General features: G+C 41.6%; 1 protein-coding gene across 1 annotated transcript; it reads right to left on the bottom strand.

Moving 5' to 3' along the window:
- Positions 1-8,088: 8,088 nt before the first annotated feature.
- Positions 8,089-9,280, bottom strand: LOC120111026 (protein EXORDIUM-like 2). The gene has a single exon (XM_039127304.1). The coding sequence runs from the start codon at positions 9,214-9,216 to the stop codon at positions 8,287-8,289; it is 930 nt and encodes a 309-aa protein (XP_038983232.1). The 5' UTR covers positions 9,217-9,280; the 3' UTR covers positions 8,089-8,286.
- Between the last annotated feature and the right edge of the window lie 6,275 nt (positions 9,281-15,555).

The raw sequence follows: 15,555 nt of genomic DNA, 5'->3' as shown, positions 1-15,555 counted from the left end.
GGAACTTAGCCACCATGCCCCACGTGACCGGCACGCGCGCCCAGGAAGACTACGGCTGCCCCTTGATCCAGCAATCCGACCTCGGGTCGGATATCTTCGGCTCCGCAGCCCGACCCCGAGTCGGCTGCCCCATGATCCAGCAATCCGACCCCGAGTCGGCAATCTCTCGACAACAACAGACTGTTCCTCTGAGGCACGCCGCGGCCCCCTGCTCCACTACTCCCTGCAACGGCCGTATCCGGCGCTGCCCCACGATCCCCTGTAACAGCCGTACAAAGCGGAGCTCCACTATGCCCTGCCATGGCTGTACCCAGCGCTGCCCCACGACGCCCTGTAACGGCCATGTCAGTGGCAGCCCCATCGTGCCACACGATGACGAATCCCCGGAAAAACCCCCCAGCCTGATATATATGAGGCTGGGGGGAAGGGGGAGGGTAAGATATATCTTCCAGAGTATCATCTCACCTGCTACCTTCTCCTTCTCCTTCTCCTTCGATCTCCTCTGACTTGATCGTCGGAGGGCCCCCACTATACCGGTGGTGGTGCGAGGCTTGCTTGCAGGTTTCACGGCGGAGGGCGGAGCGCAACCAAAGCAACTCAAAGGGAACCCCGTTCACACCGCTGTGCCAATCGTTCTCGGTTTGGACCCCCAGCAACATATATATATATATATATATATATATATATATATATATATATATATATATATATATTTCCATGATTTGCTTGAAAATAATGTGTTAGAAAAGAAAATTAAAAAAATGGTCGTTGGTTTTGAAATGGTGGTCCTTTGATTTTTATGCTCTAACTTTTGAGCTGTAAGATTATTTATCATGATCCATGATATGGGTTGCTTAAATTAATAGGTTTGCTGCCTATGGGTTATGAATTATTAGTCTCCTAAATGACATATTCTAATTAATTTTCTATGCTTGAATTGTCTTGTTTTGGTGCTTCCTGTTGGGTACATCTATATGGTTGCTTATTTTAGGGGCCCTAGAATTGCTGCTTGTTATTGGGTACATCTCCATGCTCCATGTTCACTCCCACCATCATAAGTTCATTAGTAAGTCGATCCGAGTGACCACCACTAGCTCCATGCCCTTGCATGGATGAATATGATAATTTGTAGAAATCATTGCCATCATGAATTACCTAATGCAACCTGAATTATATCTTTTGAGTTAGGATTTCTTCTCTCATTCATGAGTATTTGTTGTTCAATTGTAGCTCAGTTGTGGGTGAGTGGCCATGTAGAGGCAACAATCATCTTCATTCACCATCTCCAAATTGAATACATGCTAAGATAGTGAGGGTCGAGTGGCTCTTCTGCGAAGAGGCTGCAAGACATGTCCCTAGATTCATGAAACAATCTGCAGAGGACTTCTCCGAGGGAGGTTAGTAGATCTTAGCCAGCAGCGGCTGCTAGAACTATCACATAAGATTTTCCTCTCAACCCCTAGATCCTTCACCATGCAAGAATGCATGGCCAAATAGACACCTTAGGGAAGTTGCTCGAAGAGATTATTCTTGTATGCTATAATCTTTTTGAGGACAACCAAAAGAGAAACTCTTTCACGCAGATGCGAACAAAGCTCATACTAAGGTGGATTGCTCGATCGTTCCATGCATGACCTAGATCTGTTAGTCAGATGTTATGTTTCTTGCTTTGTGTGGGACTTGGCGTGACCAATAGGATCCTAGCTAAAACTTCCAGTATTTTAGGTGGACCATAAGTCAACATTTTAATAACATGCTGAGTGCCATTACTACTATGATATTCGATGATGTCGACACCCATGAAGGCGATGAAATTCTTGCCTATATTATTCCTTCAATCCCTTGTTATCCCATATTGTTGTTGCTGAATAAGTCCCATTTTTCTTGTAGAATTCAATAGCTGTTGTTGATGGCATGCACATCTAGCAGTGGTTTGCAATAGCAAGCAAGCACAATAGAAAGTGGTTCATATATATCGCAAAATGTCATGATGGCTTGCATGCACTTGATATCAAGACCTAATTAGGTACCATTCTGGTGAGTAGTTGGGTCCAAAAAACACAACATATTGGAATGATTGAGATAGGTTCGATCGCTGGCATCAACAACTTTGGAAGGGTGTCAAGAAGGCGTTTATGAAATTATGAATCACAACATGCCATGATATCAATCAGGTAAATATGAGGATAGAGGAGCCTGATGAGGATACTAGGGATAAGGATGGCATACTTCTACATAGAATTATCTTGCAAGAGCTTGTTAGGGAACTCTAAACACAACAATCAGGTAATATTTAATTAAATTTATAAATGGATGTGCTATTGCCCTATATCTTTTTTTGATGGATGCTATTTGCAGGCCAATGGACTGGAGGAAGGGGGATAGAGGATTGATTCTATATGGTGTTTGTCAAATGCTCATTTGGTATTTATCGCATCACCGAATGTCGGCAACGAGTGTTAACTTCTTGCATTCCTTTTGCAAGAAGCATCCAATCAGTGGTCGCATGAAGGTCGATCCCAAAATCCATATCACTACCTACTTGTCTTATGATGTTTGTTGTTTTCTCATCCTATTTGTTGCAGCTGCTATTATTTGTACCATTTTCTAACTTGTTCCCCTATACTAGAGACTATGACTCATCACCCCCCTCTGGGACCGCCTTTATTTGCATGATGGTTGTATCATATTTCATATTTACTACTTTACGTTCTTCGCATTGTAGGAATGTATTCATGGCGAAGCATTACGATGATGATATAATGGTTAGTAGAGATCCGAGTTTGGGATGGCCTTGCATCCTTATATATCGCACAACTAAATGGATCCTGATGATGACCTTCATGAATGGGCCACGAATGCGTCGAACATTTTCATGTGCTAGCATATCCATATGCTATGTCTAATATGCTACGCGAAATATCTTGTGAAAAAAAATTGGGCGGAGGCCGGCCAAGAATTTGTTTCGATAGTCTTCAACTGAGAAAATAATATGGCAAGCAAGGGTATATTAGGCGGTCAGTGCATACTTCCTTGACCATTTTCATTCAAATGTAGATAATGCATAAGGAAATTGTTGTCCATACTGCTAAAAAAGAGGCTTGATTGTGCTTTTTGGAACTAAACACCATTTTTATCACCGTAGTAAAAAGGTGTGATTAATTGAGTAGCAACCGAATAGTAGTTGAATCAACCATGCGACTAACTGGTCAATGGTGGTTACACGGCGCTTAACTTTAGCCACACGTCGTTAGGTGTCCCGGAACCAAACATAGCCTTACTCCTCTATAGGCAAAAATATGATATCATTTCTAGTCCTAATCTCTTCTTACATGCCTTTCAAAATTTATTTTTTGTTGGAAAGTTTTGATTAGAAACCTGGTTGTTGTCTACTACAATCCTGCCTCTTGCTAGCCCAAGTTTGATTTTTAGCAACTCCAAGCCAATTGAGACCATTAAATATATATTGTGGACGAGTGCGTGAGTTATACCGAGTACTCAGTAAATTATGGACAACTACAAATCTTTATTTTCTAGAGGGATGATCAACTCCGCTTGGGATTGCAGAAGCCAATCCCACCTAAACCTAAACTAAAGCAGGCTTAATCCAACATCTTACTCGAATAGTATAAAAATAGAGCTATGCCTATCAAAATGGATGCTAAACTCTATATTTTTCTCATGGATATAGAGCTTATTTTGATGGGGACCTTCGCTTAAAACTCTTTGAGCTCTCTAGAAAGTGGATTCCCTCAGCACTTCAAATTTTAAAACCCAGGGGCTAGTGGTTAGCCGACTAGATGCTTCCAGTAAAGGGGCTTTGCGTATAAGCAATGTAGCTTGTTTGAGGAAAAGCCGGAACAAAATTTAAGGAACATAAGATAAAGAAAGTGTGAAGCATTAGGATTAGCCTCATATAGGTTTTCATTGTCGAATCAATAATTACCCTAGATATCGATATATAATACACTTATGAAATGTTATCAAACCAATGTTTTGTTACTATATTCATTCTTTTTTCTTTCAAATGCAGTAGCTGGTAGGCTTCTCATCAAAATGATCCTAATAATGATATCTATTGTTGATCAATATCATATGCTAATATTTCTTTCTACAGCTGTAGGCATATACGGATCTCCTAATTTTTTTTTCTTAGCAGTTCGGATCCAGCACCAATATATCTTCTTTGTATATCACTTTAGTCCATGCAATATCCTAACATGTCCCACCTCAATCATGCAGGCCATTTGAGTAGGTCAGGAGCCAAATCAATTAAAAACATGTTGGCCTAACCCCACCTCAATCATGCATCTAAGTTTTCTTTTTTTTTTCAGCCATAACTGCTACTTCCATCGTATCTTGCTATCAAACAAGCATGTATCCGTCCTCATATCTTGAAATCAAACACATATATTTAGTTTCTTCGTCCAGTGTTGCAATCAAAGGAAGTTGCGTGGTCCCAAGCCAAGTGACCAGTCTTACAAACTTTTCTAGTAGTTAAACGCCCACACCATTATGTGATCATGCTAATCTTCGATGATTGGCTCTCTTATTGTCCGATGTCTTCAAAGATGACGTATCTAGCATCATTTCTGATAGAGTTTCTCATCTTAAACTCCCTTGCATTCTTCAACTTCCATGGCTAAATTAAATGGCAATCAAGGAGTAACGTTCCATCACCTGTCGTAAAGTGATGAGTCTCCACAGCCTTCCCCATACCTAAACTGCAGAAATTTTTGACCCCTGTTGTCACAAAAACTCCAAGTCTCAAGTTTGGTCCTCGTCAACACCTCAGGGAAAGACCCGTGTGTCCAATCCATGCATCAAAATGGACAGAAAACCTAGCTCCCTTGCTGGAGTTCGGCCAAGAGGCCGTATATTTCCGGATGGAGAATTAAGAAATCGTTATATTTGGACGATAGTGGGTGATGAAATAATTTTTCAAACTAAACATGTATTTAAAGAGATTGCAAATTAAATAATTTTTTTTTATGGCGTGCCACGTCGGAGTACATTATGAGCTAAAAAGAAAAAGTTGTATTGAGCACTCTAAAATTTATTATTTTATTAATTTTATTGCATCCGGACGTGTGGCGGGACACTTAGGTTGGTATAAATTTATATTTTTATTGTTTTTAGTTACTAAAAAGTCATTAGTTTGATCAAATCTATTATGGATTTGAGGGACAGTAAATCTATCTAACAATTTTATTTTAAAATAAAATAATTTTAAAATAAAATAATTTTATTCTAGGTCTCCAAAAGATAAGAGGAGCCCAAGGCCTACAATCTCCAGCTATGGTAAGAGGTTTCCCTACGGTTCACGTCACTTTAAGCTGTACAACACTTGATTAGGCCACCAGCTGACGTTTCCGGATCTTTGATGGGACGTCTCACGTCTGCATTACCGCATCCGGCCTCCCACTGCGTGTCCGGCCCGCCGGGAAAAGACGGCCAGCCCCGCTTACGGTCGCTCTCACGCTCTGACACCACGAAAAAATTAAATCCGGAGCTTGGTTATGAATTCAATTTTTTTTGCGTTAAGTGAGCTTAATCATCGCTTTTCTATTATTACTGCCAGCCTACCACAAGAGTGGGCTTCAATCAGGATCGAACCCTCAACCTCTTGTGCAAGGAGGCAAGAGATCCTATTATTCAAACTAAAATTAATTCAAAACGAAGAATATAGTGTATCCACCTAAATCTAACCCATCTATCATAAGGAGACATGTCATGGATATCTAAAAACCTTTTAATTCAAAAAAATTTGAATTCTTGGCAGAATTCAAACAAGAAAAAAGATTACGGGAGATCTGAATCCAAATAAGAAAGGAGATTACTATAATCCCTTAATTTACCTCTAAAGCGTAACGGATCCATGCTCTATCCTTTATATAAATAAGGCTAAAGGATCTCGAAAGAGGAGAAAGAAACGGTTAGAAGCTTTCAAGCACAGATGGCAATAGGCTCTCAAGTTTTCATGGCGACAAGCTCTCATAGCCAAATGCTCCCATGGAGAGGCTCTTAAGCTCTCATGGTTACCTTTGCATCCGACTCCTTTTTCACGAGCCTTTTTACATTTTGTATCCTCTCCAGGTGCGACGTACGTTCTTAGAGACCAGGATGTGAATTCTTGGAGGCAGTCCTTCCGTGCCACGCGAGATACAAGCAATGTGCGTACAGGACCTACATTTTTATGAACCAAGATGCGAATCCTTAGAGGTTGCCCTTCTATGCCCTCCGAGATATGAGTGTTGCGCACATGAGATGCACAATTACCAATCAGAAAGTTGAGCTCCCAAATTGAATACTTCAGGCCGAGCAATCCATACCTAGCTTTCATGGCCGAGCAATTCAGGTTGAGCACTCCAAATTGAGCTTCCATGTCGAGCAATTCAGGCCGAGCTTCCATGCAGATCACTCTAGGACACAAACTTTCAGGCCAAGCTTCCGTGCTGAACACTTTAGGCCAAGCTCCCAAGCTGAATTCCTAGGTCAAGCCTTTTATAGCCAAGCTCCCGATAGCCGAGTCTTCATTGAGCGAGCTCTCAGACCGAGCACTCTAGGTTGAGTACTCCAGACTAGACAATCAGAGCCTAATAATCCAGAAAGATCACTCTATTCTAATCATTTTTATTATATCTTCTCTTTCTATTTTTTATCATTATTTTAAAATTCTGCCTAACTTAAGCATCGGAGAAGATTGAATCGGAACAGCCCCCATGAGCATCAACACATGGAATGCATAATCTCAAATGAAAAAATTGTTACATGAAATAGACAGGAGACCTAGGACTTAAGACTCTAAATCTTTGATTCTTAGGTAGAGAGGTGTGACTATTGAGATATGCCCCTGATTCATAATGTTTGAGGGAGAAAGCATACATATTCAACCGGTTTCATCCTATATAGATGATTTGAAATACATGCGCTTTAACTTGGACATGAATTAGGAAGGGATTGAAAGTTCAAATTTGGAAGAAAAACATTACTAAGAAACATAGAACAATCTCCAGCCCCCTCTCCCCAACCCCACCACACACACACAAATAGAAAAAAATTAAAGTCTTGCACCTCCGATTCTTTTTTTAGATGGGAGTTGTGGTGAAATATTCCGATGGAGAAGAAATGTTCAATGATGTAAAAATTGCGGGTAGAAACTTCGTTTCCGCTTACCGCACCCTTAGGTGGGGTTTGACGCATCTCTGTTCCCCTTTGAGTACGAAATTTTAGTCTCGAGAAAAGATACAACCAAAGCCATAGCTAGAGTTCTTTTAGCGGCAAAAAGAACAGTCCGTACCGTACTGCTATGAATAATTACTTCACCAGCTAGCCAATCAGACGAGCTCACATAGCTTCTCGAGATACGTGCAAAAACTTGAAGATTTTTTTAATTTGCGAGGCATGTCCTCTGCCACAAAGGACAGGTTATTTTGAATTTGTTTGGACATTGGATTATGTTAAGCAATAAGATGGCTTAATTGGTTAAGCAATGACATGCTAGGTCAAAATCCATGAGATAGCCCCATTAGATCAATCTTCCAGCAAATTTTCTTAATTATTCCCTATGAGAATGAGACAGAGAGAGAGAGTAGCCAACCTTACAACCATTGTGAAAACCATAATTCCAATTTTATATGGCACATAGTGCAATAATATTTCAAATTTAAAACTTCTTCCTTCAAAATTCAAAATATAATAGTGTTGACTCGATAGCCTCATCTTTCAAAATTCAAAAATATAATACAGTACAACTAAATGTTCTTGCTCTCTTCGCCAACTTAGATACTCACATACATATTGTATAAGATACCGATATACCAATAATATATATATATATAAAGAATACAAGAAGTATACGTTATATACTATCATACAACAAATTACCCACCTCACTCTAAGGGTGCCGAGACTAGGAAACTAGGTAGTACAAGTGACAAAGTTCCCAACTTAAACAGTGCACATCAGAACCATCTCAAGCGTAGGACTCCTGCCTCGTAAAATAAATAATGATGTGGCAACCAAAAGAACTTCGCATCCAAAACCATTAAACATCCACATCACTCAGGTCATCTCATGAGTGCCCATCTCCAAATCAAATATCTCATTCCATGCACATACTAACCTACAACAACAACAACAACACAATTACACTTATATGCCTCATAATATTACCCCACAACATCAAGTACAAAACTTGAAATCGCTACCCCTTCTATCTTTCTTTTCACAGTAAATATATATAACATAAAAAAAATACGGAATTATTTGCACCATCTTAAATCCCTACACAAGCGTGGTACACTGCGATGTCTTTGGGTCCCACATGGCGGGCAGCAGGTACTTCCTCCCAGCCAATCCTCTTGCATTATAGCTAGCCCCAGTGGCGGGGTCCAGCAGCGTCTTCCCCGGGTAACCCGGGTAGGCCCCACTCCCGAACACCCCCGTGCACGCCGTCACGGCCTCTAACGGCGCCGTCGCCGGACCCTGGTAGTATCCGTCGCCGTAGGGGTTCGTCACCGTCCCGGCCAACAGCGTGGCCAGGTTGATCACCATCCCGTCGATGCCGACGTCGCCGTTAGGCGCGACTAACGGCGGGGTCTGTGGACCGTAGATTGGCTGGTGGAAGGGCCAGGCGCACTGGCCCGGGCACTGGACCTCCGAGTTGCCGATCCAGATGTAGGCGAACCGGACGCGGCCGCGGCGGCCGGCCGGGGCGGACCCGTGGGTCCCGCACCGGCTCATGCAGAAGCCCTCGACGGCGACGTCGGAGGAGGTCAAGACGGCGGTGACGGCGTTGCGGTGGTGGCCGGCGCGGGAGGCGAGGGTGGCGAGGTCGGCGGAGGTGAGAGATTTCCCGAGGGAATATTTCTCGTCGAGGAGTTGGCGGCCGAGGGAGAGACGGGAGGCGGCGCCGCGGTAGAGGGCGGTGGTGCTCCACCAGGAGGCGGCGGAGGGAACCGCCGTAGAAGCGCCGGAGAGAGAGCGGACAAAGTCGGCGATGATGGAGCGCTGGGAGGCAGAGAAGCGGCCGTACCATAGGAGGTGGACCGTGAGGTTACCGGTGAGGAGGGGGCCGTTGTGGTACTGGAGGACTAGGGGCTGCTGCTGGACTAGGCTAAGCTTTCTGGGGTCGGCCATGGAGGAGTGGAAGAGAAGGAGAGAGAGGAGGAGGAGGAGAGTCATAGGGAGAGAGAAAGCTTGCGACATATCCATGGATAGAAAGAGAAGGAGAGAGGCCTCACAACCCTGCGGTTTTTGGTGGCTGGAACTTCGCTTGGCTTGGAAGGAGAGGAAGTGTAGGCATTTATATAGGAAAGAGAGATAGAGAAAGAGAGAGGGGGAGGGAGGAACAGCTGGAGGCCACGACGATGAGAACCACGTATACTTGACCGCCGAGGTGGGTAATTTTACAACTGGGGTTGGACCGGGTGGTGGGCATTGGGAAAGGTGGTTCCAACGAAGGAGCTTTTTGGATCTGGTCACCGCACTGAAGTGGAGGAGAATATCACTTGGGTTGGTTGAAGGACTCTTGGATCCATTTGAGACTGGACCCGCCTTGGGTTGAATTTGATGGTCCAATGCATGGCATTCATTATTCTTGCGTAAAGAAGCACATTACCGAGTCCTTAGAATTAATTGGGCGGCTAGAATTGGATATTTCTTCACATGTCATGTAAGTACTTGGTCGTAATCACAATTATTTAAGATATGAATTGCCTTTTTGAAGGCCATATCTAGATCTTGAGAAGTTATCATGTGTATATGTCGAATCTATAACTTACATGATCTGTTTGGAAAAGATCTACATATTTGCGATGTCTTCACGTTATAATTAATGGTAGTATCTTAATTTGGCACAACTATTTTTATATCGTATTGCTAGATATCATAAACAAAAAAGCAATACCTTGAATTGATGAAGAAAGTATAAATATTCATACATGGTTCCATGATCTGGATTCAATTGAGTTGTCATTTAAGCATTTCTACGAGCAATTCTCGTGTCTTCGGAAATGGATCTGTTCCGGGTCGGTTAACGTTTGGATCCGGTCCGAGAAATCTCTTTAAGGCGTCTAGAGACTAGAGGTGACAGGATTCACTCCTCGAAGAGCGAGAAAGGGAAGCCTGCCCTTGCACAGGGCCTGGGGTTGGTAGAAATCGATGACGTGATAGGGAAGGGATAAATAAAGCCGAGGATTGTGATAAGAACGTAAGTGCTGAAACTACCAGAATAGCCTTCTTGAACTGCGCTTTCCACACCGTTCGTTCCCCTTGCCACAGTTGTTTATTCCATCATAGGAGAAGAGATAGAGAGGGGACTCTATTTCCAGTCACCATCTCTTTAGTATAACAGCTGTTTTTATTGCCATTTCCATTGATGAGCGTTCGAAGAGAGCCAATTTCAAACATGGGATGCTCGGAACGTTTCCAAAGGGAGCTCAAGGTGGGCTGGATCCTGGGACACACCAAGACTGGGGGTCGTATTATTGCGTCAACCGCTGAACACCCCCATGGCGTGCTTGAACTTGGAATAATCTGTGGTCAAATAAAATATCTACAGTACAAATCTGTTCGGGTCCATTGGAGGTTTAATTTGTCCAAATTAATGTTTGGGACCAGTTTGGTTCGGTCACGATTTAGGGTTTATATATCCATCCAAATGATTCTAGTAGATCATTTTTTAATAGCAGCTCAATTACCAACCCAAACCGCTTGCCAAGTACTTATTATTATACAAGCATCAAACTTGTCATTTCCTTTTTTATCTTGCTCCAGTATAATGCCTCCTGCATATATAATTGGTGTCTCACTTTGCTAAAAGCATGAAACATGCAAGATTTCTCCTAAGTTAAACACACAATGGTGAGGTTACTTCATTATGATCTAGGCATCACGGATGTAAATTATAGAAATAGTCTCTCGACATGGTAGGATAAAATTGTATATTTAACTCTCACTAGATCTCGCGGTGGTAGAAGCCTCACATATTAGATCACCCTTTTTCAAATGCGCAATATCTAGAATTTATAGATGTCTACATTTGTAGCATTTACTTTCAAAGTCGAAAAAGCTTTATGTTATCGTAACGCCAAACTTCGATGATTGTTTTCATCCATATGTATACTCAAATGGTTTTCAGTTAGCAATTTTTTTTATAATTATTTGACTTTACATTACAATGCTCTTCCTTTTACATCGATTACATTTACAATAACATATGGCAAATGTTAGGGTAATGGAATAGGTAACACTAACTTATTCCGCAAGTTGTAACATTAACGCAATGTTAAATATATATAGTTCCCAGTCCCAACAACAAAATCATGTGTGAATAACTAAAGTTCTAAGTCTGCATGGTTCTAAACTTTGCTCCTTTTTTTTTTAACTTTTTCTTGAGAGAGAGAAAAGGATGGGGCCATAAGATTTAAGCTCTTGGAATAAAGATAAAGTCACAAACAGGAACAACAAAGTTCCAACTAAAGCTAAAAAGCAAAGAATTAAGAATTTGTAATTTAAAAGATGGGTTGTCTTCGCAAACCAAGGACCCATCGTTCCAAGTACGAAGCATTAATTTTCTTATATGCAGAGCCCGAGCCCTATGTCCTTATATCTCAGGGCAAACTAAATTTTTTGAAGATTTGCTTCCTTCTCCAAATGGCTCAAAATGAGCTTAAAAAGGGTGATCTGTCTCTCAATTTGATTTTTTCATTAATTAAAATTTAGTGAGAATAAGGACATGACAGAAATAAGTAATTAGCAGCTAAGGAATCAGCCAAGATTTTTTTTTTTCCAAATTTTAAAATACATAGTCAAATCCCCCAATCTTTTAGCAGCTAAGGAAAGAAAAAATTTTATCTTTTCAAGGATGCAAACCTTCCAAATGGTAGGGAAACTCTTGTCCAATTGCTACATGCTTCAATTTCTCCCATCAAGCACATCATCCATCATACAACATTACTCAGAAAGCTTATCACCATCAAAATTCTAGCAACATTACAAATTACAACCGCACAACGATCAACTCAACATGAATTATATTTAAGAAACTCACAGTTCCATGTTTGTCACGTGTCTCATAGTTTAATGCAAAAGCAATTCATTGGTTGAAAAGAATGCACGCGTCGAGGTGGAACTATTTACTTTCACTTGCAGCACTCATTATTTCCTCACTTCCGTCCCCAAGCTAAGCACCTCTGTCGAAAGGCAAACTATATATATTATATAATATACATATATCAATTACTTGAAACTAAAACATGATAGATAGTGCCCATATTTGTTTTTGTTTCTTGGGGCCTTCATTTTCTGTTTATTTTAAGATCAATTTCGATGAGAGCTTGCTCGCCAGCGGAGATTGGGCAGATATGATATTTGTGATCAGAGACCATAACGCCAGATTGATTGCTGCGGGAGATATCGTTCCATTGAGACCTCCGCATTTGGGGCGAAGTTAGGGCTGCATGGGAGGGGTTATCTCATGCAAGATATGTGTTAGAGGCTAACGGAATTATTCTGAAGGGGGATTCCACTGATTTAATTGATCGTCTTTAGGCAGAGAGACAGGAGGTGGTGGAGCAACCATTTTTGTGCGACATACGACGGATGCTACAGAAGTGTCGGGCTATCTAGGTCAGGCACGTTCTTCGGAAGGCGAATTAAGCTGTTAATTGGGTCGCCTCTTTCGCTGTTCAGCATTGCAGGAAGTTTCTATAGACCCAGCAAGTTTTAGGTTTTTTTACCTTCTGCAGTTTTTTTTGATAGCGATGTAACTCGTCGTGCTTATGTGAAAACAATTTGAGCAGCAAAAAAAAAAAATAAAAATAAAGTGTGAATTTTTTTTTTTTACCCAAAAGCATGGAATCATATTACCAGCGTACTGTAAACAGTGGACCAAGGACAGTACCTTGGCAAAAGTTTCCGGACAAATTAAAACGTGGGAGCACGGAGAATCTCTGCGTGCTTTATCCCACATTTTTTAAGATTCAATGAGAAATTTCGTGGGTCGCTGGCGATGGATTTTGCCTTGCCTTCTATACCACACAGTCCTTTTCGTGGCTGACCCACAGCAAATTAGATAAGCTCAGCCGACACGGAAAAGGTTAACCTCACTTGGAATTATATATTAAAAAAGATTAGCCTCCTTCATCTTCTTCTTTGGGACATATCTTTTTGGGACTCGAAGCTTTCCTCTTCCCACCCATCTCTGCGTTCAATTATACCCTTAAACGAATTTAATAGGTCGCAGTATCTTCCCGCATGGACCCTGGCATCATCATTAAAGGTGGGTCCCACTGGTCATAATCGCCATTAACGAAAATAAATGTATACGCATCGCAGTCACGCGCCCAAGACTCGCACACAGTTGTATAGGTGATGGAGTCGACGTGGAGCGGGTCAACGGTTGGGTGCTCGATAGAGGAAGAGGAAGCGAAGGGAAGGGATCGAAGGACGTTCTCGCACGTTCGAGGGGATGCTGTCGCACGTGGTGGTCCGCGTTTATTATGGTTTTAGGGGAGAAAGGGACGAGACGGGGGCGGAGGCGGCGGGACTCCTCAAAGCACGGCGGCCGCCATGCTCTCCGGGACACGTGTGGGGCGACGAGTTGATGGAGGGGGCGGATAAGATCAGGAGTGCAGGGGTTTCATGGCACGAGTTTCGCATGAACGCTGCTCGTCGGTGATTAGATACTGGATTGTTCGAATCTCCGGTGATGGCATAAATCCAGAGCATGTCTCGTTGCGCATGCACGGATCATCAACGCATGTAGATACAACTTTTTTTCCCCTTTGATAAGACAAAGTTACATTGTAGCAACATCTCCATCCTCTAGAATTGAATGTTATAGATTATGTTGCCGGAAAGCGACTAGACCCGGGCATTGGGCCGGTGAGGATTACTGGAGATATCGGCTTGTTTGCCATCTGTATCGGAGAGATTGGATGAGATAGTTGCATAGCTTTGTAGTGATTCTCTCGTGGCATCAAGCACCTACAACACGGTGTTGAACAATGGAGGAACGGCTTTGGATGGCACTCCGAAGCTGGCTCCTACCTAAAATAACAAAAATAAAAAAATCTATCTTTTGGAGTGTATCCGTCGAAGGATCCTCTAATGTCTAAGTTAGACACGACTCTTAAAAAACAAAATGAGGGTTAAGAGGGCAGAGAAGCAGCGTATGTGAATAGAAAGAAAACTTACCTAAAGGGATCTCAGAAATACACTATATAGGAGAGTGCCGAAGCCCGTCGTCGAGTAATTTAAGGCTATATGCCGGTTGATAAGGCAACGAACCATATATCTCGTCGCTTCTTGAAAATAGTTAGCAATCATAGTCGAATTGTTACCATCTACGGAGAGAGTTTGAATTAAAGAGGACTCTCCGTGCATTTTTGAATTGGCCATATGGCAAGCTTTGAATGATCAGCCTACGGCTAGATGGCGAGCTTTTATTAGTCGGTTCGTCTTGTCAGCAGAGATCGGTTCCAAAGTGCATCAGATTGGTTATCTCCTGTATACACTATGAAATGTGATGCTTGGGGAAAATTGTTAATGAGCCTTGATTTATCATTTCTTTTCTTTTAAACAAATGCTAAGTGGCTGAAGTATTAAGAAGTAACAGAGTTAGGAGTTAACAATCCCATCCTACGTCAACAAAATCAGTAAGAATTTTCTATTGCTATATTTATCATAGAGAAAAAAATATATTGCTAAGGTTGTAAAATATTCAAGTTCAGTTTAATTTGCTATACATTGTGGTACAGTCCTGCGTATTAAGCTAGGTCGTAGAATGATGCTACATCAACTACTCAGTACTTGGTTTAGAAATTTAATTTTACTATAACGGTGCATGGACAGAGTTGAAAAAAAAAAAGTAATTGGAGTCTTTATCTTTTTTTAGAGGTAAAAAATAATGTGGAGGAGAAGTAGAACTAATGTTAGGACATTGATCTCAAATTTATTGAATTAGGTACAAGCATTCAAAGCATAATAAGATATAGAAATTGTTGCTTACTTGTAATGACTTAAAGCTTATTGTATAGGATTAGCAATAGAATTTGCACTTCCGGGGAAGGCCTAAAGCTACATGCTCTGCAGGTTAGAGCTATTATGCTAAAGAGAGATTTGGCAATGGTTATTGGCTGAATCTAGCAGAGTGAGAGTGGGATGGGCGACTACCACCCACTGCTTGGAGATATTCAGGCAATAATCTGTAATGGAATAATATTTCACGCGAAGCATGTGTACTGAAAGGCCAATGGAGTCGCATATTAGATGGTCCCATATGTGGCCAACCACTCCGGTGAAACTCGTTAGATTGGAGAGAGAAAGTTGCCCGATGTGCTTCAGAATTAGTTATTTTTTGACTATTTTAGCTGTTTTCGTATTTATTATATATGATACAACCGTTTCAGCCAAAAAAAAAAAAAAAACAAAACAAAACTAGCTTCGAAACCAAAATGGAGAAAACAATTATGATTTTAAAGATCTAACAGGCTAAAGAGAAATCTAGCTCTGCATACCCAGTAACTTCTTAATCTCAGCTACATCTCC

The sequence above is a fragment of the Phoenix dactylifera genome, chromosome 6, assembly GCF_009389715.1.
Source record: "Phoenix dactylifera cultivar Barhee BC4 chromosome 6, palm_55x_up_171113_PBpolish2nd_filt_p, whole genome shotgun sequence".
Taxonomy (NCBI): Eukaryota; Viridiplantae; Streptophyta; class Magnoliopsida; order Arecales; family Arecaceae; genus Phoenix; species Phoenix dactylifera.
Note: the sequence above shows the minus strand (reverse complement) of the source record. Positions and strands in the feature narration are given on the sequence as shown.

What these genes read in the sequence shown, in the direction of transcription:
- LOC120111026 (XM_039127304.1), bottom strand. Translation starts at nt 9,216, where the DNA reads ATGGATATGTCGCAAGCTTTCTCTCTCCCTATGACTCTCCTCCTCCTC.